The sequence below is a fragment of the Sciurus vulgaris genome, assembly GCF_902686455.1.
Source record: "Sciurus vulgaris genome assembly, chromosome: 8".
Taxonomy (NCBI): Eukaryota; Metazoa; Chordata; class Mammalia; order Rodentia; family Sciuridae; genus Sciurus; species Sciurus vulgaris.
The window spans coordinates 65,759,273-65,785,940 of record NC_136468.1 but is presented as its reverse complement, the minus strand read 5'-3'; the positions used below and the strand labels follow the sequence as shown (position 1 = coordinate 65,785,940).

The following is a 26,668-nucleotide window of genomic DNA, read 5'->3' as shown; positions in this document are numbered from 1 at the left end:
AATGCACACAGAATTACATAGTTTGTACCTAGCATCCATGGCAACTTGGAAAAGTGAAGTTGGAAACAATGCTAGATTTAGCACCATCTTCAGATATGAATCAACTTGTGTTTTAAGATATAGCAGCTTTAAAAAGAGACTGGTTATTTCAGATATCCTTTTATTCAGAGGTGTATATCTGATACAGATGTTGTCTTTCAGCGTAGTCTTTTGTAACACTTTAACTGTTTTTTTAGCACCAATGCAGGGTGTAAAATCTACTACAAGTCCATTCAAGTAACCTCAAAGATCACGTATGGCAGCCAGTGACTAAGATATCAGAACACAGCTTCTGTCTGCCTCTAGTGATTGTCAATTATGCACTTGACACAAATACTTCAAACATTCTGGCCTTTCCTGTATTGGTAAAACAAGGCAGTCATCCATTCTCCTACTCTTTTTTTGTTTGTTTATTGTTTGCTTTTATTTATTTAAAAATTTTTTTCAAACATGTGTAAAGGGTAATAATGTGTCTCATGTCCTTCCCATCCCCACTGCCCCGCCCCTCCCCTCATACCTCTCTGCATAATCCAAAGTTCCTTCATTCTTCCCTACCCACCCCCACTGTGGATCAGCATCTGCTTATCAGAGAAAACATTTGGCCTATAGTTTTTAGTTTTTGGGGATTGGCTTATTTCACATAACATAATATTCTCTAGTTCAACCATTTATCTGCAAATGCCATAATTTCATTCTTCTTTAAGGCTGAATAATATTACATTGTGTATATGTACCACATTTTCTTCATTCATTCGTCTGTTGAAGAGCATCTAATTTGGTTCCATAGTTTAGCTATTGTGAATAGATGTGGCTGCATCACTGTAGTATGCTGATTTTAAGTCCTTTGGGTATAAACCAAGAAGTGAGATAGCTGAGTCAAATGGTGGTTCCATTCCAAGTTTTCTGAGGAATTTCCATACTGCTTTCCAAAGTGGTTGTGCCAATCTGCAGTTCTACCAGCAATGTATGAGTGTGCCTTTTTCCCACATCCTTACCAACATTGTTACTTATATTCTTGACAATTGCCATTCTGACTGGAGTGAGGTGAAATCTGTGTAGTTTTAATTTGCATTTCTCTAATTGCAAAAGATAATGAACATTTTTTATATGTTTGTTGATTGGTCATATTTCTTCTACTGTTGAAGTGTCTGTTCAGTTCCTTAACCCATTTGTTGATCAGGTTATTTGTTTTTTTGGTGTTAAATGTTTTTAGATCTTTATATATCCTGGAGATTAGTGCTCTATCTGATGTGCATGTGGTAAAGATTTTTTCCCATTCTGTAGCTCTCTCTTCACGTTATTGATTGTTTCCTTTGCTGAGAATAAGCTTTTTAATTTGAATCCTTCCCATTTATTGGTTCTTAATTTTATTTCTTGTGCTTTATGAGTCTTGTTAAGGAAGTCAGGTCCTAAACCAACATGATGAAGATTTGGGCCTACTTTTTCTTCTATTAGGTGCAGGGCCTCTGTTCTAATGCCTAAGTCTTTGATTCACTTCAAGTTGATTCTTGTGCAGGGTGAGAGTTAGAGGTTTAATGTCATTTTGTTACATATGGATTTCCAGTTTTCGAAGCACCATTTGTTGAAGAGGCTGTCTTTTCTCCAATGAATGTTTTTGGTACCTTTTTCTAGTATGAGATAACTGTATTTATGTGGATTTTTCTCTGTGTCTTCTCTTCTGTACCATTGGTCTAACTGTCTGTGTTGATACCAATACCATGCCATTTTTGATACTATTGCTCTGTAGTATAGTTTAAGGTCTGATATTGTGATGCCTTCTGCTTCACTCTTCTTGCTAAAGATTGCCTTGGCTATTCTGGGTCTCATAGTTTTCCAAATGAATTTCATGATGGCTTTTTCTAGTTCTATGAAGAATATCACTGGGATTTTAGTAGGAATTGCATTGAATCTGTATAACACTTTTGGTAGTATGGCCATTTTGACAATATTAGTTCTGCCTATTGAAGAGCTTTGGAGATCTTTCCATCTTCTAAGGTCTTCTTCAATTTCTTTCTTTAGTGTTCTGTAGTTTTCATTGTAGAGGTTTTCACTTCTTATGTTAGATTGATTCCCAAGTATTTTATTTTTGTTGAGGCTATTGTGTCCACCATTCATCTTTCTAGTTCAATGAATTTGACCACTCTAGGTACCTCATGTTAGTGAAATCATACAGTATTTATCTTTTTTGTTTGTTTGTTTTCACTTAGCATGATGTCCTCACGGTTTATTCATGTTGTGGCACATAACAATATTTTCTTCCTTTTTTTAAGCTGAATAATATTCCTCTGTATGTATACCGTGTTTGTTTCTCCATTCATCCATCGGTGAGCATTTGTGTTGCTTCTACCATTCGGCTATTGTAAATAGTACTTGCTATGAACATTGATATATAAATATGTCTTTGAGATTCTGTTCTCTATTCTTTTGGGTATATACCCCAAAGTGGAATTACTGGGTAATATGATAGTTTTAGTTTTATATTTTTGAGGAAACCACATACCGCTTTCCATAGCAATTGCACCATTTTACAATCCCACCAACAGTGGGAAATGGTTTTCCTTTTTACTTTTGTTTTCCTTGAGAGTTTTTAAAATATTTCCTTGAGTGACACAGGAATTAAGAACAAAAGACCTAACTCATACTTGTCACCTATCCTCTCAATGCCTCCATGTCCCTGCCTTCCAAGATGGACATGGTAATCCCTACTTCTCCCAGGGCACCTGTGAGAGGGCAGGAGACCATGCTCAGAGCCCGTGCAGCCCTGACCTACACAGTGCACATTCAAGACAATCTAACTGGAAGTTCTGAGATCCACTATTGCTGTGGGTTTTCTAGTTTCAAATCATATGCTGCTTACTTCTGTGTTTCATCTATATTACCTATTCTACATTTTTAACATTGATTAATCTTTCTGTATTTAAAGGAGCAAAAATGACTACCACCTGTGCTCATCCCACTTTGACCCTCTCTGAATCTCTAGGTGTGTCCCTGTCTTTCTATTTCTATTTCTCTTTCTCTCTTCCCAACCGAGTCAGGCATTTGCTCAGATGTTGGACATTGAGGAAATCTCCCATGTTCCATCATGCCTTGCCTTCCAGTCCTGTCTGATCTCCTGCGAAGCAGAGGGAGCAAAGGATGTCTTTAAGCCAAAGCTCATCCCGTGGAACAAGTGTTGAAGGAGGAAGATTGCACTCTACCTGTAAACTTCACAATAATAAATCAGTGAACATGTTGCTTATAATGATTCAGAGTAAAGCTATGGCACAGTAATAATGCCTTGCTTTTCAACCTTGACATATAATTTATAAAATATTTGTATATCTGCCATCTCAGTTGATACAGCAACTCTATTGACAAGATGCATTATTATCCCTATTTTACAGAAAAGTTCATTTATTCTTATTCATTGAGCATCTGTTTATTGAAAGCCTGTTATGTACCAGGAAATTAAAGAGAAAAACAGACACACAAGCTAAAAGTTCTTGCTTTTGTGGAGCTTATATTCTAAGGGATACAGACAATCCATCAATAGGCAAAAAATGGGAAATGCTTTGAAAACAAGAGAAGTCAAGTAAGGCATAGGAGGAACTGGGGTTACTGTTTTAAGGGCCAGGGAAGTGATATTTGAGAGACACAAATGAGCTTTAGTGACTCTGGGAGTCCCAACCTGGACCTAGAACTTGGTCTGCTGATGTCCATATTTCCATTACCTCACACCTGGATCTATAACACAGTCAGTCACTGATAAACACTTGTCTTTGATTAGATCAAATAGATAACCTTATTCACTTTCCCATTACAAATAATTAAATTAAATGCAAAATTTTTACACTTTGAATTTTCCTTCTAAAAATATATTTTAAAATTTGTCACCATAATTTCCACTTAATGCCTGCCTTTCCTTGTTGTACTATATCCAGATATATTGCTTTCATTTTATATGTGAGAGCTAAACTTTAAACACAAACAAACAAAAACATTTTACCATTCTGGAACTTGGTTACCCAGAAACTTTGTCCTTCTGGAACTTTGCCCCAAACAGACAGGTAACAAATACTCATCTACCTGCATGTCTACAAACAATCATACTCTTCCTCTTACTTGTGAGTCTTACTGCTACTTTATAACAGACCACCCTGAAATAGTGTCTTAAAATGACAGTCATTAATGTGCTCATGATTCTTCTGTATAGGATGGGATCTAGAGAGGTGCTAGAGGATCCAAGAGAGCTTCATTTACATGTTTCTTGCCTCAGTTGAAGTGGAGAACATCTGGGGGCTGACTGGCATCTTCTCTCCACATGGTGTCCCCAGCAGGGTAGCCAGACCTCTTTACGTGGTGCTCAGGGCAACAACAAAGAAGAGCAGAGAATTTGCCAAGCCTCTTGAGGCACTCATGTGGCATCTCTTTTACCATATTCTGTTGGACAGAGCAAAGCAGAAGGCCAGCTTAGGTTCAGCAAGAAGGCAAATGGATTCCACATCTAGATGGGAAAAGCTGCCAGCACTTCCCAGAATGAGAGGAATGGTACACATTTCTAAGCCAAACACACTTTAGGGCCCAGAACGTGGCAACTGACTCTTAAGATCCCAGTTATGGGAATGGACCTGCTGGGGTTTACTTTCCTGAACTCATTCCAAAATACATCCATTTCTTACATTTTTATTCCTTAGGCCCAAACTTGCCGCTAGGCCTTCCCGCTGGCGAACACTTGTGTGGAAAAGGGCAGGAAAAAGACAACTAATTTCATATTCAGGCCCCCATTTGACTTTCTACTCCCTCTTGGGAAAATCACTTAACATCTGAAAACATCCTTCTTTTTATCCTATTAGGATAATAGTGGTACCTCTTGAACAAGACTGTTTGAGGATAAGTGAGATGACTTATATCAAATATGTAGTATGTGATCTAGCCTTAACAGATATTAGTTTCCTTTCCCTTCCTCCTCTGCCTTTTCTTACACAAGAATTTGAAATGTCCCTTCTATAACTGTGCATAACATGGTGAGAGAAATAGATAGAGACAGGCTCTTCCTGGTTTTGTCGTACCTAGCAGAATTGTTTAGTCTTGGACAAGTTGCTTAATTAACCTCACTATGCCTCATTTTTCCCACTTGTGTAAAATCGAGATTATAATGATACCTCACGGTGATAAAGGGAGCACTTAATAAATAGTTGTTTTATAATGATATTATTGTGTCTCCATTAAGTGATTATTATTTAGCAGGATGTCTTAGAAAAACCCTATTGCTCCTTCCCCTATAACATTTTAGGGAATCCTTATCCTGTTTCATTGGGACAAGTATCCCAAAATACATGAATGAACCAAAGTCGGGTTCCCCTTTGTGGGGTGCAGGAGTTCCCCACTTTTGGCTCCTCCAGATTCCCAGGATTCCTAGATGAGACCCAAGGAGTATAACTGGCTCTTGCTCCTTTCCCATGTTAGAACTGAAGGGACAATGACATGGCAAGAGTTAACAGACTTAGGAGTCCTTACCTTGAATAACAGCAAGAGGAGTGAATCATGTTACAATGACAGTAATTCTCCTCCGAGGGAGAGTCCTTGTCCCTCCAACATCCTCCCCACCTCAAGACTGGTTTAAATGTCTTAAACTGAGTGCTTTGCTGACCCTCTCTTCTTCCTTTTTCTGTGTCTTATTTACACCTACCAACAGGGTGCCATGTGGTATGAGGTTACTCCTTTGTAAATAAAACAGCATCTGATCTCTGCTGATAATCCATTCAGGTAGTGCACTGGCACTCTACGTTTGGGCTTGGAAAGAACCTCTCTCTGTCAAGGAGGGCCCTCCGTTTTGCCAACCCAGAGTAGACAAGTACCCGAGCCTCGATGACCTACCTCATTGTAGACACTGCCCCTCTCTAGTGCTCCCCTCCAGTCATGTTCTTGTTTCCCACTGGTTTCCTGGTGATCAAAGCACTTGAGTTAAAAGTCAGCTTGGCTTTTCAGGCTACTACCTCCAGCCAATCCGGACACCAGCCTCTTCCACCTCGTGTATGTGGATGCCATTGCCATAGCCATCGTTGGATTTTCAGTGACCATCTCAATGGCCAAGACCTTGGCAAATAAACATGGCTACCAGGTTGATGGCAATCAGGTAAAGATCATCAGTTTCCTGCAGACGTTTCACAGTGGTATGCAATCATCATGCTCTGTCCTGGAAGGCAAATGAACTAGATTTCTATCTTGGTAGAAAAACCTTTATTTTGTTAATGGATGTATTTGAACCATGTGTTTCTTAAACGCTATGATTATTTATGAGCATTAGATATCCAAACCTTGAAGTATAGAGCCCTCCCTCAGCTCATGGACCGGGGTTCAGCTACAAAGGTGACACGAGGTTTGCCATACTCCAAGTCATCCCTGTGTGGGCTTTAAGCCCACAGCCTGGGAGTTAAATATGTCTCCAGAACCATTTTCACTCCAAAGGAAGGTTTATATTTGTTCATTAAACTTTAGGTGTATGATTAATCATCCAAACTCCATAGTATTCTCTTTGATGCCTTCTTTTTTAACATAGCTACTTTTGAGGTCTGTAATCCAAACACCATGAGCTATCTTGGCCTGACAGTGTCTCCTTTAGCACCTTATATATTTCTAAGGGGAGACCAGATGCCCCCAGTCACATGAGATGCATTCATCAAACTAGAAATACACGCAGTGGTTCAAGAGAAGAACTCACTGGTCCTAGGAAGACACTGGCATGTACTTGTTGATGAGAAATAGTCCAGTATCTTAACAAATGTATTTTCTCCCTTTTACTGAATTTTTTTTTTTCTCTTAAAGTATTATCTGTATAGAGTATGTTTGGGAAGAAGGAGGGGTTTGGGATCACAGAAATTATAATAACTCAAAGTGTTTTTGTCCTATCATAAAATATACCACAATTCCTATTGTGAACTAAACAAATTCTTGTATCTGAAGAGAAAATGAAAAGACAGGCTATACTGCTGAATGTTTGCTAAATGAACTAACATGCCCCCCCCCGCCCCCGAAAAATGACCTTCTCTTTTGTGTTTTTGCTTCCACACGGAACAGGAGCTCATTGCCCTGGGACTATGCAATTCCATTGGCTCACTTTTCCAGACCTTTTCAATCTCTTGCTCCTTGTCTCGAAGTCTTGTTCAGGAGGGAACTGGAGGGAAGACACAGGTGGGTATATGACAGGCCTCTAAGAACTCATGTTTGGGATGGTAATTAAATGTTAATCTCTTGATTCACTTCTGAATCCAAACAAAGCTACTCTGCCTGCAGACCCATGCTCCAGTGAGCAGTGTAGTGAATCAGAGAAAGGCAATGATTGGTTGAACCAAATCACAAAAACTGAATCTATAAAAAGAGGTATATTCTCCAATTAAATCGGAAAGTTATACACTGCTCCCTTGGCTACCAGTAAACCTCAAAGTTCAGACATGGAACATTGTCATGAAAGTCTGAGACTGAGTATGTGTAAGATGCCAGCACTGTCCAAAAGAACTTTCTGCAGTGATAGAAATGTTCAATTATTTGTACCATCCAATGCAGCAGCCCCTAGCAACTTGAAATGTGGCTAGTAGAACCAAGACCTAATTTTTAAAATTTTATTTGATTTTAAGATTAAAAAAATTAAGTAGCCACAGGTAGCTAGTGGCTACTGTATTGGATAGAATCACTTATTTGGACTCTTCTGTTCCTGGTCAGTCTCCGGTTGGTACCAGACATCTTTCTCCCACCTCTTACAAGAGCTTTTCAGTGAGAATATTTAAGTATTCCATTTCTGCTGAAAAACTGTAAGAAGAATCACAACTTCAAAGAGGGAACAGGATAGGGTTATAGGTTTATATAATGGTTTGGATGCCTTATTTTAACCTATATTTACTTGATTTTCCCACAGTGATGTAGAAAGAATAAGACCAGCCTATCCCCTGCCTTTTACTCTTGTTTCCTAAAAGTCCGTTTCTGTGCCTTCTGTCATTCAGCTTGCAGGTTGTCTGGCCTCATTAATGATTCTGCTGGTCATATTAGCCACTGGATTCCTCTTTGAATCATTACCCCAGGTTTGTAGTGTGGTCTTGGTGTGAGGTTTTTCCATGTGTAGAGATCTTGCTACTTTGTCTTAAGTTTTTGTGGCTGGTAAGGGTTTTTACTGTAATCATAGCAGAAAGGAATGAGAAGAGCCATGGCTAGGACCAAGAGCCTGCTCTACAATCAACTTGCAGTTGGGACCTTGAGGAAGCCATCTCAACTCCTGTTGGTCTCAGTTCACTTATCTGCAAACTGGGATTGAACTGGGCAGTCTCCAAGGTCCTTCTCTCATTGACCTTCTATGACTTTATACTTTCATTAAAAATCTGAGGTGACCTATACTTGTAAGAAATTTATGTGTTGATTTATTTAATCTAGGAGAGGTCAGAAACGATGTAAAGAAAATCTTAAATAGGAAGACCATGGGTGAAATCCTTGAGTACCTTGTTCAATTCTGAACCTCTTGACTACCATATAGGTTTGCTACTAGGATATAAACCTGGTTTTCCAGGCACATTTTAGATAACCATGTGCTAAGTACCCAGGTGACCATGGCTCCAAAGCTACCATCAGCACCATGTAGGAAATCAGTAGGGAGAAGACGTGGGGGGGACGGGGGTAGCAGGTGGACAGTGAGGACCCAGCAGCGGGGCTCTGTGGACACAAGAAGAGAGGAATGGATGGATGTGCTGTGTTTCAGGCTGTGCTGTCGGCCATTGTGATCGTCAATCTGAAAGGGATGTTTATGCAGTTCTCAGATCTCCCCTTTTTCTGGAGAACCAGCAAGATAGAGCTGGTAAGTAAAGGAGATGCTTAGGTTAATATGTCATAGCAGCAACTACTACTAAAGTTCATCAAAATGTGGGAAAGTTGTTAATACAGTTAGTTATGGGCAGTACCCAGGTAGGCAAGATGAACAAAACTCATGGGTGTTTAATTCTTCTGGAATTTTTAACATGATTCTCCATAAAGCTTTCTGACTTCTATTTAGACTATCTGGCTCACCACATTCGTGTCCTCCTTGTTCCTGGGATTGGACTACGGCTTGATCACTGCAGTGATCATTGCTTTGCTGACTGTGATTTACAGAACACAGAGGTGAGTGCCCAGACTGAAGTGGGGGTGAATGTCCTGGCTGAGATTCCTATGCCAACTTAAAGTACAGTCAGAATTTGAATTGGTGGAAGTGGGGTTAGCATGTTTGAGGTCCTGGGTTCCATCATCAGCCTAGGAAGGAAGGAAGGAATCCCATGTAATAACACTTTTGCCAATTTTTATCTAAAAGTTTTCCCTATTTTTATTAAAAATATTATTAGTATATATACTTTGTCCCAGAACTTTGGTCATCATCATGGTTTAAAAACAACTAGGGGGGTTTGGGTGCATAGCTCAGTGGTAGAATGTTTGCTTAGCATGCACAAGGCCCTGGTTTCAATTCCCATCACCAAAAAAAAATTTTTTTTTAAATCTGTGTCCTTTAACTAGCTACAGTCTACAAGTTGAGAGTATGTTGTTTGTTTTCTTTAATGAACAGAATTTTATGGTTTCCTATAAATTTTAAGGTTGGGTAAGTTTTTTTTTTTTTTTTTTTTAGGAGTTTAATTCTCTTTATCCCTTGTTAATTGAGTAGGTTTGAATTTGTATGTTTTGTTCTTTGTTGGTGGATCTTGCTGGGTTTTTGAGGGGCGGAGTTTGGGAGACTAGCTCTCAGGATACTTGGTGACTCAGCTGGCTTCAGTTCTGTGATTAGGGAACTCTTCCAGGAGATGGCTAGAGATACATTGGCTTTGGCTTGTTCAAATACTCAAGTTTCCTTCAGTATTTGAAGGAAATAGTCACAAGTCACAAGACAACCAAATTGTTCTGATCATTCAGCAGATAACTCTAACGGCCTCTTCCATGCTAGAACTACATGTATTAAATGTGTAACAAGGGTTTACTTTCTGCCCCCAAAGAGCTTACAGCTTAGTTTGTGTTATAAAACATATTAAAATAATTATAAACTTCATGGAGTAGCGATTTGCTGAGGGTCTACTGTGTTTCCAGGGACATAGTAACCTTTCAGGATTTCAGGATATTGCAGTAAATAAGACATGGTCCTGCCCTTCAAAAAGGTTGCATTCTCCTAAGGATCACAGACCACAGTATCAGTGATAATGTTAATAATGACAATGAAGTAATGGCAGTACTGTGCAAAGATGAATGCTTTATGTCATTTCATCCTTACAACCTGATGACTATTAGTACCCTCATTCCACAGACGTGGACACTGATTCCTAAAGTGATTGGATAACTTTATCAAGATCACAGTATGTGGTGGGATCATGACTTAAACTTTCATTTTTGTGAATCCAGAAGCTGATTCTTAATCAGTGTTTTGTTTATGGAAAGAGACTTCCTTACTCCTGGTTTCAGTAAGGACATAGTCAGGACTTGACCTTTGCTAGGAGCAGTAGGATTTAGACCCACAGAAATGGAGTACCAGGGCACTCCAGGTGGTCAGAAGTCCCATTCCTCCTCTGCCTGCTGAACTCCTCATCCTTTGAGGCCCAGCTCCCCTAGCTAGGGGGATCTCGACTTCCCCCTGTGTACCCACAACCTCACTTCATGTGAGGACAGAATGACACTGAGAATATGTAAGGAGCCCTTCCACAAGGCGCCTTGTATGGATCATGTATTCCTGAATGCACTAGCAAATCCACGCTGTCATGTCTAAGCACACACTGCCCCTCAGCAAAGTAGGCTTTAACATGCTCTCTATTCCAGTCCAAGCTACAAAGTCCTGGGACAGCTTCCTGACACTGATGTGTATATCGACATAGACGCATATGAGGAGGTAGGACCTTTTAAAAAACATTTTTAAAAATTGTAAGAGTGTGATGTGACTGGCTAAGCAGTATTTTTGCCCAGGACAAAACAGGGATGAAGAGGAGGGAGGTATAGTGGTCAAAGTGAAAATCCCAAGCTTTAATTTACTGTCTGGATTCAGTTTTATAGTTTATACCGTGCATTAATGACTCAGCTTCCTAACACTTATATTTCCTCACTTTTAATGAGGCTAAACATATATTACTGGGATTAAAGTATACATTTACAAAATGGGAAAGTGGGAGAATGGTTTATATGTGCATGATTTTCTTTTGATAGTTTTAAACTGATATTAAAATACTAATTTTAACTGTGTAAAATCTAGGGCTCTGAATTCTCCCATTTCACTTTTAATGAGTAAAAGTATGACTTCAAGTTCCCTTGATTATGAAGGTTATTTTCTCTAGTGGAACCTCAAAAACATTTTAAAAAAAATCTTTTAAAACTATTTTTTTTCCTGCTTAGGAAGAAATTCTCAGACTTACTATAACAGTATTAAGAAATAATCCTGGTGTTAGGGTTGCTCTTTTTTTCCTCATTTCAGAAAATTATGTGGTGAATTACTTGTTTCCAAACTGCATCTAGACTTCCTCCTTGAGGCTTCTCTATAAAACAGACCCTCTGTGTTACCTGTGTCCACATTGGCTCCTTCTCACAGTGAGTGGGTCACACCAGTGCCAACCTCTATTCCCTTTGTGAGACTACTTCTCCCCATCTGGCTGCAATTCCCCCTCCTATCCATTTTCTTTTCTCTTTTTGAATGAGTTTCAGTTCCTTCTTTTTGTGTGTGTTTAATGGTAAAAATGAGACAAAGACAGATTGCAAGAGAAATGAGAAGATGAACATTTTTAAAGACTTAAAAGAAGGGCATGGAAGCACATACCTATGGTCCCAGATACTCAGGAGGCTGAGGCAGGCAGATTGCTTGAGCCCACGTGTTAGAGACCAGCCTGGGTAACATAGAGACCCTGCCTCAAATTTTTTTTTCTTCCTTTTATTTATTGGTTTTAAATTGATTCATTATAGTTATACATGTAATTATAATTATACATAAAAGGAGAGATGGGAAAGGGAAGTACTGAGGATGAAAATGGAGCAAATAATGTTATATTCATCTATGAATATGTCAAAATGAACACCACTATTATGTATAACTATAATGCACTAATAAAAATATTTTTAAAAAACTTTTTTCTCAGCCTGATTTGATACATTTTATCCAAACACACTTAAGAGGGCCATTCCCAGCATCTGTATTCATTTTTATATTAGAGGAGGCAGACAATTGCAGTTTTGATTCTGAAATATATCCAGGTGTTAAATTCACTAATATTTTATTTCTCAGGTGAAAGAAATTCCTGGAATTAAAATATTCCAAATAAATGCCCCCATTTACTATGCAAATAGTGACTTATATAGCAACGCATTAAAAAGAAAGGTGAGTCACAAGAAATTAGAGTGATCCTTTCTGGGGAGGGGATGTGTGGATTGGCAGGAATGAGAGGTCACTTAAATGTCCCAGTATATAATATGAGACTACCTCCCCTCCCTTTTAAACTGTGACAAAATATACATAACATAAAATATACCACAATAAGCATTTTCAAGTGTATGACCCAGTGGGTGTCATTAAGTACATTCACATTGTTGTGCAACCATTACCAGTATTCATTCTCTCTAATCATATGTATATGTTACATTTTGGAAAAACATTTAACAAAAGAAAGTGAAAACAATAGTCTTAGATTTCTTATTTTGGAGATCACGTGAGTTCCTTTGGTCTTGACTAAAACTCAACCCTATCCTGCCCATCAACACACAAAGCTAGTTATCTTGAATAAAGACCAAGAAAGGCTACTAATATTTTCTTAGGGAGTAGCTCAGGACATCTGAGAGAGAGATAGAATAAGAGTTGAGGTGATACACTACAAACTGGTGTGACTCTGCACCACGTACAACCAGAGGAATGAGAAGTTGTGCTCCTTTGGTGTACAGTGTGTCAAAATGTATTGTACTGTCATGTATAACTAATTAGAACAAATTAAAAAAAAATCATGATGACCTTGCTGTAAACCCCAAGAAAGAAATATTTTCTCTATTATATTTAATTACTAATCAAAATGTTATCATTTAAAAATAAAATAGGAATGTCAGATGTGAACTGAGATACTAAATTGTTGATTTTTAAACAAATTAATTATGTGATCTGGACTAAATTATTTGTTTCAAAAATCCCAAGTATTTAACTTGATGTAACTAATATGTGCATTTAACTTTTAAGCAGTTATTCCAAAGTATTAAAAATCTTCTCTATTCTAAAAAAAAAAAAAAAAAAGAGTTGGAGTGATAATCGGTCACAGAAATGAATTAAATGGGGGAGATTGGAAGAATGATAACATGTGGTAAGTCTCTGGGAGCCTTGAAGTGATTTGCTTGTATTGCTCTTCTTAAAGACTGGAGTGAACCCAGCAGTCATAATGGGAGCAAGAAGAAAGGCCATGAGGAAGTATGCCAAGGAAGTTGGGAATGCAAACGTGGCCAATGCAACTGTGATCAAGGCGGTGAGTGCTTTTCATTGTCATTTTCCCTTTTCTCTTGATCTGCAGTGTCCTCCCATTTTTTCTTATGGTTGAAGTCTATACACAGCATGAAGTCACTAAAATAGAAAAATTTAGAAATCATCTGAGGATCTCATGTATGAACTATGAACTAGGCCAGTTTGAAGATGTGTCTGCAATAAGGAATAAAAATATTATTTGCAAAGTTAAGAATCTCACAGTACCTTAATAAATTTTACCATTCATATTTGTCACAGATTTATTTAGCTGATAGTAAAGAAGTTCAAAGGTTTTTGCTGTTCAGGCTGATGGTAATTTGTGACTTGTCATGCTGAAGTTAATGGAACTTTATTTTAGAAGTGAGGGAAATGGAGAGGATGACCAAGGAGTGTAGATTTTATTGAACCAATAAAAAAAAGGAAGAGATGAAAAGAAACTGAATTAAAACTAAGTATTATGTACACACCCCTTTTTGTCATTTTGAGGCTGGAATGATAAATATTTTAGAAGGGATCTTACATAATCTGTGACTTGAGAATATAAGGGCTTATTTTCCATTATAATTCTTTCTCACAACCAAAAATGTGAGTTGTTCATAGAATTCTGGGTTGGTTTCACTTTTGACATAGGATGCAGAAGTAGATGGAGAAGATGGAACCAAGCCTGAAGAAGAGAATGATGAAATAAAATATCCCCCAATAGTCACCAGAAACACTTTTCCTGAAGAATTGCAGAGATTTATGCCCCCAGGGAATAATGTTCACACCATCATCCTGGATTTTACTCAAGTCAATTTTATCGATTCTGTGGGAGTGAAAACTCTGGCAGGGGTGAGCATCGCCTTAACCAAGTCATTTCTATATGTCCACTGTCTCTATCAGCCACATCAGAAAACTGATGAGAGTCCCTTTTCAGCTCTTAAAATTCTTTTTGTTGTTTTTTCAACTTCTGGTTATGGAAAATAAACATACAAAAGTAAAAACCGGATGTGGAGGTGCACACCAGCAATCCCAGCTGCTCCAGAAGCTGAGGCAGGAGAATTGCAAGTTCAAAGCCAGCCTCAGCAAAAGGGAGGCACTAAGCGACTCAGTGAGACCCTGTCTCTAAATTACAAAATAGTACTGGGGATGTGGCTTAGGGGTTGAGTGCCCTGGAGTTCAACCACCGGTACTAAAAAAAAAAAAAAAAAAAGTAAAGAGCACAGTATAATGAATCCCCATCACTCTGCTTCAACAGTTAACAGTTTGACCAATCTGATCTCATTTATACCTGACACCCACTTTCTGTTCTCTCATTTTGAAGCACAACTGAGTTATCACATCATCTGTAAATATTTCAGTATCTATCTCTTTCTAAAAAAAAATCATTACCATAATACATTTATTACACCTAAGTAAAACAATATTTTTGGTACGAAAAGAAATACAGAATTACTTTTAAGTGATTAGTTCAATAAGGCATAAATATTGAAGCTAAGTAGCTCAAAGAGTGAATTAGTGTCTCATAGCCCTTAAATACATATTGGTAGAAAATTACTTGCATCTGGCACAGAGTCAAGAGAAACTAATCTTTATTTCAACATTATTACAGATTGTAAAAGAATATGGAGACGTCGGTATTTATGTGTATTTAGCAGGATGCAGTGGTGAGTATACCTTTAGGAAGGGGAAATGTTTTAACATTTTAGTTTTCTTTAAGAACTGTCTTAAATTTTTCCTGTAATTTAATTTTTTTATAAAAATGAAAATCATTCTTCTCAAAAGTCACTGTAAAACCAGCTTTGAAATTAGTCACAGGCATTCAAATCTCTGAACAGGAGTTGGAGGGAAGGAGCTGATAAACCATTGTTTATTATTTAATGGCTGCCATAAGCATTTTATAAAATCATTCTGGTTGTTTTTCCATCCAATGGTTTTGTAATACTTTGCTATTTATTTTATATTATATTTTGGTTAAACAGTACTTGAAAATGCAATCTGCCTAAAAACATAATTTTTCACCTGTCAGGTTGACAAAAATAAAAAATGTGACAGCATGCTTCACAGGCATCTGGTGGAGAAATAGGCATGTAACAGGCCTAAATATGAAGTGGAACAGCCCCTTTGGAGGGCAGACCAGAATTATCTATCAAAATTACAGATGTATTTGCCATTTAACACAGCAAACTCATGCTGCACACATTCAAAATGGCATATCTACATAGTTGTTCATCATAACGTTGTCTATAAAAACAGAAGACTGGAAAAACTTGAGTGTTGAACAAAAGGGACCATTTAAATAAACTGGGGTAGATCTATACATTGGAGCACCATGTAGTGGTAGGGGAAAAAAAACAAATAAAAATAGTACAGAATAATATAGTGTGTACCTTTTGGGTAATAAAAGGGAGAAAATGAGAATATATATTTATATTTGCATAGAGAAATCCTGGATGAATACACAAGAAGAAATAAAATGGTTTCCTGAGTCTGGAGGTATGATGTAATAAAGACAGGGATAGGAGTGAGACGTACTATAGCATTCACGGAATAATTTTCTGTTCTTTTTATAGCGCAAGTTGTGAATGACTTCACTCAAAATAGATTTTTCGAAAATCCTGCCTTAAAGGAGCTGCTGTTCTATAGCATCCATGATGCAGTTTTAGGCAGCCAAGTCCGAGAGGCACTTGCTGAACAAGAAGCCTCAGTTCCCCCTCCCCAGGAGGATTTGGAGCCCAACGCCACTCCTACAACGCCTGAAGCATAGATGAGGACCTTGGCCTGGGATGGGTCTGGGATGCATGCCTCTGTTGAGAAATTCCTAATTTATACTTTCAAATACTAGGATCTATATTTTTTCCCCTAAGAGTAAATATTAGTAGTTACAGCTTGATTTGGAGGGTGAATGATGCGTAGCATGATGTATCTTTCTTGTGGGTTTTTTTTTTGTTTGTTTGAATAATTCAAAGATAATTGACCTGTGCTTTTTTGTGCAGTGATATTTCTGTTACATTTTAGTATTATTTCTGCAAGCCAAGCACTTAAAAATTTATTTCATTTAAGTATTTTACTGACAAATAGAATATGCTGTCATCAGATGGGTAGTGGTTCCTTGATTTTGTACTTGTTTGGCTACAGATTGTCTATGATCAGTTACCTTTCAGAAGACGGAAATCCACAATTTTCTAGAAGTTCTTGTTTTAAAATGACCTTTCATCATCACAGAAGAGATGTAAGTGCATTGTGGAAATTTTGGAAAAAAAGTAGATAAGCAAAACTAGGAAAATAAAAACATTGTATTACCACCTCTCAGAGATGGCCACTATTAACAGCTTAATGCATATCCTTCTGGATTTTTTTCTATGCATATAAATTCACATTTTTAACAAAAATAAGATCATATCTACCTAGTGTTTTATAGTCATTTTTGTCAGCAATCTCCACTTTCTATTCCAGAACATTTTTACCTCAGACTGTATTTAAATTTTTTTGTTGTCCCCAAATTTGCAGTTGGTTTGTCCAAACTGGTATTCATTCTGTGATTTTTACATTGTACTTGTTCACATCCCTTAAATCTTTTTTTGATCTAGCATGGTTGCTTTTTTTCATGACATTTACTTGTTAAAAAAAGACTGGGGAAAAGTGGTCTTATAGAATTCCATCTTGTGGCCAGGCTTGATAGCACTTGCTTGTAATTCCAGCAACTTGAGAAGCTGAGGCAGGAGGATCTTGAGTTTGAGACCAGCCTCAATAGCTTAGTAAGACCCTGTCTTAAAGTAAGACGTTAAGAAGGATGAAGATATATAGCTCAGTAGCAAAGTACTCCTGGGTCCAATCCAGCACTACAAAAACAAAATTCATGTCTTGTGAGTTTGTCCTAGTTTTTTCACTGTGTTGTTTAGTTTGTTTCTCTATTCCCTATACTACCTGCAGTCTGAAAGTTCCATCTGAAGGCTCATGGATTTGAGTTAAACACAGATATGATAGATATATCGTAGATAAGATCTATGCTTAATTGTGCATCACATCAGAAAATATAACATGTAGTTCACTGTTATGGTTTGCATGTGAGGTGTCTCTCAAAAGCTCACATGTGAGACAATGCAAGAAGGTTCAGAGGAGAAATGATTGGGCTGTGAGAGTCTTAACCCAATCAGTGAATTAATGCCCTGATAGGGATTAACTGAGAGGTAACCAAAGTGGTAGGGTGTTCCTTTGAGGCATACATTTGCATCTGGCAAGTGGAGACCTATCTCTGCTTTCTGATCATGATGTGAGCTGCGTCCCTCTGCCACACTCTCCCACCATGATGTTCAGCCTCATCTCAAGCCCTGAGGAATGGAGCTAGCCTTCTATAGACTAAGACCTCTGAAACCATGAGCCCTAAAATAAACTTTTCTTCCTCTACAATTGTTTTGGTTGGGTCCTTTAGTTACAGCAGCAAAAAAGCTGACCAAGACATTCACCTGCCACTAACAGTATTAATATAGAACATTGGATCAGCATGACAGTCTGGTCCTCCTATTGATTTTCCCATTTGAGACAAGTTTTATACACACGATGCTTCTTTCACATTAAATCAATGTCTAGTTCTCCACTAACAACTGAACCAGAAATTGTCACTTCAAGTGATAATGCTTGCCTAAATCAGTAATTGTATTAAGTTTGTGAATTTTTTGTAGTTCTCATTTCTTCTGTACAGATTTATTAGTTGGTTAATATTATGTAAACTATAGTTTTCCCTCAACTTGGAACAATTTGGTCATCTTTAAACACAGTTCTTATAGGAAAGGCAGGATAAATGCTTTATTTCCATTTAATCATCAACTTTAAAGTAAGGAATTGGTTTACTAGATGGTGGCAAATTAGGATTTTTAGATTTCTTTTTTAGTATTATTGTAGTCTTGTGAATTTTGTTAGTTTTAATGTGTTTCACATCATCATTTTCTTTATGATGCTCCATTGTCACAACTGTGGCTAGTAGGATTCCCTAGAAGTGTTGTTGTTAATAGTGAAGTTATTAGTGAAGTAGCCTCAAAGACCATGGTTTTTAAGAAAACTAATGTCCAGGTATAACTAATATCTTCCTTAGAAGTTGATAACTCTTATTAGTTAATGATCTGTCAAACTTTTATAGTTGATACAGAAATGTGGAATGTTCAGAGGTCAGGGGACTAGGCATTTAAGCCAATTAGTCATCAGTAGTTCTTGCACGTAGAGTTCTTTTTAGTATCTAATTACCACCTCATGAAGCACAGGCATTAGCCAACCTGTCTGAAGCTTCTCTGCTAAGAGTTCCTGGTAATAGTCTTTTTCTGTTTTCTTACTGCCTCATTGTTTCAGTTTTCATGAAGAACTACCAGAAGGAAAGTGGTCAGACCCTAAAAGAATAGTTAGTATATGTTAGGTTTCTCAGTGAGTATACTAATTTGATCCAAAGTAGAGCCTTCCCTTCTAATCAGTTCTTTATCTCGACTTAGAATGAATTTAGATTCACATCCAGTTATTTCCTTTGCAATCATCATACACAAGATCAGATACATCTACATTCAGACACAGACTGCCTTCTGAAAGAGCATGTAGTTGTAGAACTTGTTTATACTAGAAACTTTTATAAAATGACCCACATCATTTCAGCATTTTAAGTAGAGTTTAAAGATTTAAACAATATTATAAAAGACTTCATTGCTTATTCTTTAGCACCAGTCTTCAACAGATGCCGCCTACACAGTAGATAATGTGGACAATGTCCATCATCCTAGTGGCTAATAAACAGTGTACAAAATATTTGGTAGTAGCTTACATGTTTATATTTTAATTTTCTGTTCTTTTATTTTTGAATTGTTTGAATGCAGGGACATCATATACATAAAAAGCGCTTATTGAAAGAGGGAAAATATATTTTTATTTTAGAATGCATCCAATAGTGTTTCAGAAAATATCTATATGTAAATATGTCTAAATGCTTTACCTGGAATTTTCACAAAGTAGAAAATGTTCTGACCTTTTCTTGTTCATAGTCTTCTTTCAAGGAATTAATATGTAAACTCACTCCTTTGTTCTGGGGCATTAATAGCTACTATTGTATGTCTGACTATGGTTTTCAGCCTTGATTTAAACTCAGATTCATATTGCCCTATCAAAATGGGCATTGTCTACATTAGTAGTAATAGAGCCCAGAGTAGCCTTATTTTATGGCAGTATGGAGAAACCCCATTTTCAGGAAGGTCGCATGAAGAGAAATCTTTTGTCTTTCTCAAATCCTGCACAATATAACAGTGGTTGACCTCTGCATTATGGATGAATGGAATATATTTGAAAACAATCACAGTCCAGGGCCAAGAAAATTCCAATGCATGTTATGAACACTGACTCTGTAAAAGCATATGGTAGTTGAGAGTGGGATCCCAATTGCCAGTATCATCTGGTGTGGAGCCCAGAAATCAGTAAAAGATGTTGATCCTCTTCAATCCCTGGGAGTAGCTCATTTTGCAGTTTTTAGGTAATGTCTAAAATATACATTCCATGTGGTTTGATCCTGTAGCTTACCTGTTTAGCAGAGAAAGTAGGTATTTGCCTGTGTTTGAGAAAATGAAATGTGCCCTACTATGTGCATGAAGGTAGCAAACCCAAAGAATCTGCCCTGGAGTATGAGAGTGTTTTTCTGTGTATTGGGGAATGGGGGCTGTGCCCTTGTGTGGGGATGTGGGAGGGAAATAAGGAGGGAAGGACATATGGGGGGAAGACCTTATTTTTGTGCATGCCCCTTTAAAGATAGTAAATTAATTTAAATTCTAAAACAAAACATCCTTGGTGTGATTCTATGTGCTTTTAGTGAGTGAAAAAATGCTGCTGGTCTTTTTAATGCACCTTTCAGGAATGCTCTTAGGATTCAGGATGTTTAGATGCTTAATGTTTTAAGTGTTAAGTTTGAGAACTGAAAAAAAGAATTATCTAATTCTCCAAATATATAGCCAACCAAAACACATGCAATAGTTTTGAAACCCCTCAAATTCCACCAACAAAATGGCCAAAATTTCACACTGCATCAGCTAACATGCCTACTTATTTACTTGGATTGAATCAAGTTTGAGCATCTTAAAAACCCATCTTGTCTTCAAGAAAGCCTTGCCAGGGTTTTCTTGTACTGGCTGGTGAGCATTTCACTTTATGCAATAGATAAGTCCAAGAAGGATTCCAGAAATTAATTTTTTACAAAATGTAATCATGACTTTTAAATGTTAGAAGTATCTTTTTAAAGGAACTCTACATATTTTTCTAATGTCATAAACCCTCATCTCAATTTATCAGCACCCTGATATAGGTATGTGTGTGCCTGTGTATATGTCACACATTTATATGCATCTACACACATGTACAGAAGCTCTGTGGCTTATGATGGGGTTACATCCTGATAAACCCATCATAAACTGAAAATATTATAAACCAAAATGTGTTTAATAGACCTACCCTACCAAACATTGTAGCAACCTAGCACACTGCAGAGTACCAATTGTTTGCCTTCATGATTATGTGGCTGATGGGGAGCTGTGACTGGCTGCTGTCCTACATCACGAGAGTACCATATTGCATAACGCAGGAAAAATTCAAAGTAGTTTTTTACTTAATATGTATTGGTTTTGCCCTATTATAAAGAAATCACGGGAACTATCTGTATATGCATACATATATTTTTTAGATAGGAGCTACTAGTAAATGTGTATTTTATCTTTTTTAAAAGGTACAAACATACTGATCTAGGTAGTATTGATGCTATCTGCATACATATACCTAGGCAGAAAAAATAACTTTTCTCAAGTAATTTTTGGGTATTTAATGCAGTCACGTGAACTTTTCATGTTCCTAAAAAAATGTCAAGATTATTTAGTTTTTATCAATGTTAGGCCTATGTGTACAATGTTGCCTTGGTGTACATGAGTATGTGGCTATATGAAAAAGGGGACAGAGCAGAGTGTTCTAAATTCTTAATAACTTATTTAATCAAACCATTCAAAAACATGCATCTCCATTATTTACTTGAGTACATTTTATTGTAAGCATAACCTGGAAATGGTTTGTTCTATTGTATACCTCAAGAAAGACTAGGACAGGGTTAGAAATTTTTCTGATCAAAAATCAAGGAAGAAAGACTATCAGATGGATTTTATGAATGAAGGACTTTAACTTTTCTATTTTAAAACTATCATAAATTTAAACATTTCAATATAACAAGCAGTTTCTATGCTATCAACTTTTCTCTGTGACTTAAACATTTATCCAGCTCTATTTTGCAATTTATTTATGGCTACTGAAATTCAATAAAAACATTCATTATTGTGTTTTGCTCTCAGTACTTGGGGGACTATGGGTAACTATTGATAGAATAGGGGATTTGGTGATAGTTGCACAAAAAGTAATTCTAAAGAGATCTACTGGGAATTCTAATGCAACCTTTATTTTTAAAATACCTCACTATAGGGATGAGAAATGCTGGAAAGGGAGAAGGTGGACAGCTTCTTAACTTCTTTTTTTCTGGCACATTTAACATCATTCCAGCTTCCTGTCAGTCAACCTCCCTTAGGTCTGAATGTGAACCCCGGTAGAGAATGGGAAAGATTTGAACCAATATTCATTTTCTCACGCACTTAAAAAGAAGAATGGTCTACACAAAGTCTACTGAAACAGGGCTCCACAAAGTCTTTCCAATGTGCATGAATGGATTTTAAGAAGTTACTTTCTAGATCTTCAATATCCAATGAGACAGAAATCACAAGATTCTTCAGTTTCTTGGAAAAGAAAGTGTCGAAAGTACTCTGGATCTGCGAAAGGTGAGGCTCCCAGGCCCAGGAGGTAGGGCCGGGCCCCTGAGAACTTTGCAGAGGAAGGCAGCCCAGCCCAGGCGGTAGCTGTAATTGAGGGGAACCTCTAGGAGGGAACTGACCAGCGAGACCTCCCCACCGGGTGAGTCTTCCCTGCCGGGTGAGGTTTCCCCACAAGGACGGTAAAACTAGAGACTCAGGCCCAAACAGGCCTTGCCTCAGCCCGCAGCCTAGGTCCCCTTTGGATGACCATTGGTCAACAAGTGGAGGCACCTCTGCCCACTAGCAGGGATTATACCCCTCCTGAAGGCCACCACTCCTAGAGAGGCAGCTTCCTTGTGGAGCTCCGCATTATCAACATCCTCCAAGACTTCAGCCTACTGAAGGCTAGGGGGGGATATATATAGAAATCTTCAGGGACATTGTAAGTCAATAGAGGAAATCTGCAATATCTCAGCGGTCAACTGATACCTGAACAATATGAGAAAACAAGGAAAGAAAATGCTGCAAACAAATCTAGATGTTACATCAATAAAACCCAATGACAGCATGGCAGAAGAAATGACAGAAAAGGAGTTCAGAATGTACATAATTAAAATGATCAGAGAAGCAAACGATGAGATGAAAGAGCAAATGCAAGCATTGAATGATCGCACCAATCGACAGTTAAAAGAGCAAATACAGGAAGCAAAAGATCATTTCAATAAAGAGTTAGAGATATTGAAAAAAAAACCAAACAGAAATCCTTGACATGAAAGAAACAATAAACCAAATTAAGAACGCCATAGAAAGCATATCCAATAGGATAGAACACCTGGAAGACAGAACCTCAGACATTGAAGACAAAATATTTAACCTTGAAAGCAAAGTTGAACAAACAGAGAAGATGGTAAGAAATCATGAACAGAATCTACAAGAACTATGGAATATCATGAAAAGGCCAAATTTAAGAATTACTGGGATTGAGGAAGGCCTAGAGAAACAAGCCAAAGGAATGAACAATTTATTCAATGAAATAATATCAGAAAATTTCCCAAATCTGAAGAAGGAAATGGAAAATCAAGTTCAAGAGGCTTATAGGACTCCAAATACACAAAATTACAACAGACCCACACCAAGGCACATTATAATGAAAATACCTAACATACAAAATAAAGACAGAATTTTAAAAGCTGTGAGAGAAAAGAACCAAATTACATTCAGGGGGAAACCAATACGGATATCAGCAGACTTTTCAATCCAGACCCTAAAAGCTAGAAGGGCCTGGAACAACATTTTTCAAGCCCTGAAAGAAAATGGATGCCAACCAAGAATCTTATACCCAGCAAAACTTACCTTCAAATTTGACGATGAAATAAAATCCTTCCATGATAAACAAAAGCTAAAAGAATTTACAAAAAGAAAGCCAGCATTACAAAACATTCTCAGCAAAATATTCCATGAGGAAGAGATGAAAAACAAAGCAGCAAATCAGCAAAGGGAGGAATTATCCTAAAGGAATTGTCAAATAAAGGAGGAAACAAGTTGTGTCAAAGAAATAAATAAATAGAATTTAAAAAATGAACCAAATGACCGGGAAACCAAATCATATCTCTATAATAACCCTGAATGTTAATGGCCTGAATTCATCAATCAAAAGACATAGACTGGCAGATTGGATTAAAAAGAAAGATCCAACAATATGTTGCCTGCAAGAGACTCACCTCATAGAAAAAGATACCCATAGACTAAAGGTGAAAGGATGGGGAAAAACATACCATGCGCATGGACTCAGCAAAAAAGCTGGAGTATCCATCCTCATTTCCGATAGTGTGGACTTCAAGCCAAAGTTAGTCAGAAGGGATAAAGAAGGTCATTTCATACTGCTTAAGGGAAGCATAAATCAGCAAGATATAACAATCATAAACATCTATGCCCCAAACAGTGGCTCATCCATGTATGTCAAACAAATCCTTCTCAATTTCAGAAACCAAATAGACCATAACACAATAATACTAGGTGATTTTAACACGCCTCTCTCACCACTGGACAGATCTTCCAGACAAAAATTGAACAAAGAAACCATAGATCTCAATAACACAATCAATAATTTAGACTTAACGGACATTTATAGAATATACCATCCAACCAAGAGCGAATACACTTTCTTCTCAGCAGCACATGGATCCTTCTCTAAAATAGACCATGTATTATACCACAAAGCTAATGTTAGCAAATACAAGAAGATAGAGACACTAGCATGTATTCTATCAGATCATAATGGATTGAAGTTAGAAATAAATGAAAGAGTAAAACACAGAAACTATTCCAACATCTGGAGATTAAACAATATGCTATTATATGATGAATGGATAACAGAAGATATTAGGAAGGAAATTAAAAAATTCTTAGAGGTAAATGAGAACAAAGAAACATCATATCAAAATCTCTGGGACACTATGAAAGCAGTACTTAGAGGGAAATTTATTTCATGGAGCGCATTTAATAAAAGAAGTAAAACTCAACAAATAAACGACCTAACACTACAGCTCAAAGCCCTAGAAAAAGAAGAACAGACCAACACCAAAAGTAGTAGAAGACAGGAAATAGTTAAACTCAGAGCCGAAATCAATGAAATTGAAACAAAAGAACAATACAAAAAATTGACAAAATAAATAGTTGGTTCTTCGAAAAAATAAACAAAATTGATAAACCTTTAGCCACACTAACAAAGAGAAGACGAGAGAAAACCCAAATCACTAAAATTCGGAATGAACAAGGAAATATCACAACAGACAGGATTGAAATACAAAACATAATTAGAAGCTATTTTGAAAATCTATACTCCAACAAAATAGAAAATTTCGAAGACATCAACAGGTTTCTAGAGACATATGAATTGCCTAAACTGAACCAGGAGGACATAAACAATTTAAATAGACCAATTTCAAGTACTGAAATAGAAGAAGTCATCAAAAGCCTTCCAACAAAGAAAAGTCCGGGACCAGATGGGTTCTCAGCCGAGTTCTACAAAACCTTTAAGGAAGAGCTCATTCCAATACTTCTCAAAGTATTCCATAAAATAGAAGAGGAGGGAACCCTCCCAAACTCATTCTATGAAGCCAATATCACACTGATACCTAAACCAGACAGAGACTCATCAAGGAAAGAAAATTTCAGACCAATATCCTTAATGAACATCGACGCAAAAATTCTCAACAAAATTTTAGCAAATCGCATACAAAAACATATTAAAAAGATAGTGCACCATGATCAAGTGGGCTTCATCCCAGGTATGCAAGGTTGGTTCAACATCAGGAAATCAATCAATGTCATTCACCATATTAATAGACTTAAAGTCAAGAATCACATGATTATTTCAATAGATGCAGAAAAAGCATTTGATAAAATACAGCACCCCTTCATGCTCAAAACACTAGAAAAAATAGGGATAGTGGGAACATTCCTTAACATTGTAAAGGCCATCTATGCTAAGCCCATGGCTAATATCATTCTAAATGGTGAAAAACTGAAAGCATTCCCCCTAAAAACTGGAACAAGGCAGGGATGCCCTCTTTCACCACTTCTATTCAACATCGTTCTTGAGACTCTGGCCAGAGCAATTAGACAAACCAAAGAAATTAAAGGGATACGAATTGGAAAGAAGAACTCAAACTATCCCTGTTCGCTGATGACATGATTATATATTTAGAGGAACCTGGAAATTCCACCAGAAAACTCTTAGAACTCATAAGTGAATTCAGTAAAGTAGCAGGTTACAAGATCAATGCCCATAAATCCAACGCATTTTTATACATAAGTGATGAATCTTCAGAAAGAGAAATTAGGAAAACTACCCCATTCACTATAGCCTCGAAAAAAATAAAATACTTGGGAATCAATCTCACAAAAGAGGTGAAAGACCTCTACAATGAGAACTATACAACACTAAAGAAAGAAATTAAAGAACACCTTAGAAGATGGAAAGATCTTCCATGTTCTTGGATAGGCAGAATTAATATTGTCAAAATGGCCATACTACCTAAAGTGCTATACAAATTCAATGCAATTCCAATTAAAATCCCAATGACGTACCTTACAGAAATAGAGCAAGCAATCATGAAATTCATCTGGAAGAATAAGAAACCCAGAATAGCTAAAGCAATCCTTAGCAGGAAGAGCGAAACAGGGGGTATTGCAATACCAGATCTTCAACTCTACTACAAAGCAATAGTAACAAAAACGGCATGGTACTGGTACCAAAATAGAAAGGTAGATCAATGGTACAGAATAGAGGACACGGACACAAACCCAAATAAATACAATTTTCTCATACTAGACAAAGGTGCCAAAAATATGCAATGGAGAAAAGATAGCCTCTTCAACAAATGGTGCTGGGAGAATT

General features: G+C 37.2%; 1 protein-coding gene across 1 annotated transcript in view; it reads left to right on the top strand.

The window, feature by feature from the left end:
- The window catches only part of SLC26A5 (solute carrier family 26 member 5), a 72,942-nt gene extending 52,761 nt beyond the window's left edge, over positions 1-20,181 (top strand). The window contains exons 10-20 of the mRNA XM_079150236.1: positions 6,007-6,154; positions 7,096-7,209; positions 8,016-8,093; positions 8,762-8,857; positions 9,053-9,159; positions 10,828-10,897; positions 12,275-12,367; positions 13,383-13,490; positions 14,117-14,317; positions 15,078-15,132; positions 16,039-20,181. Of these exons, the coding sequence (XP_079006362.1) occupies positions 6,007-6,154; positions 7,096-7,209; positions 8,016-8,093; positions 8,762-8,857; positions 9,053-9,159; positions 10,828-10,897; positions 12,275-12,367; positions 13,383-13,490; positions 14,117-14,317; positions 15,078-15,132; positions 16,039-16,232 (1,264 nt within the window). The 3' untranslated portion in view covers positions 16,233-20,181. The remainder of the gene's footprint in view (positions 1-6,006; positions 6,155-7,095; positions 7,210-8,015; positions 8,094-8,761; positions 8,858-9,052; positions 9,160-10,827; positions 10,898-12,274; positions 12,368-13,382; positions 13,491-14,116; positions 14,318-15,077; positions 15,133-16,038) is intronic.
- The last annotated feature ends 6,487 nt before the right edge of the window (positions 20,182-26,668 follow it).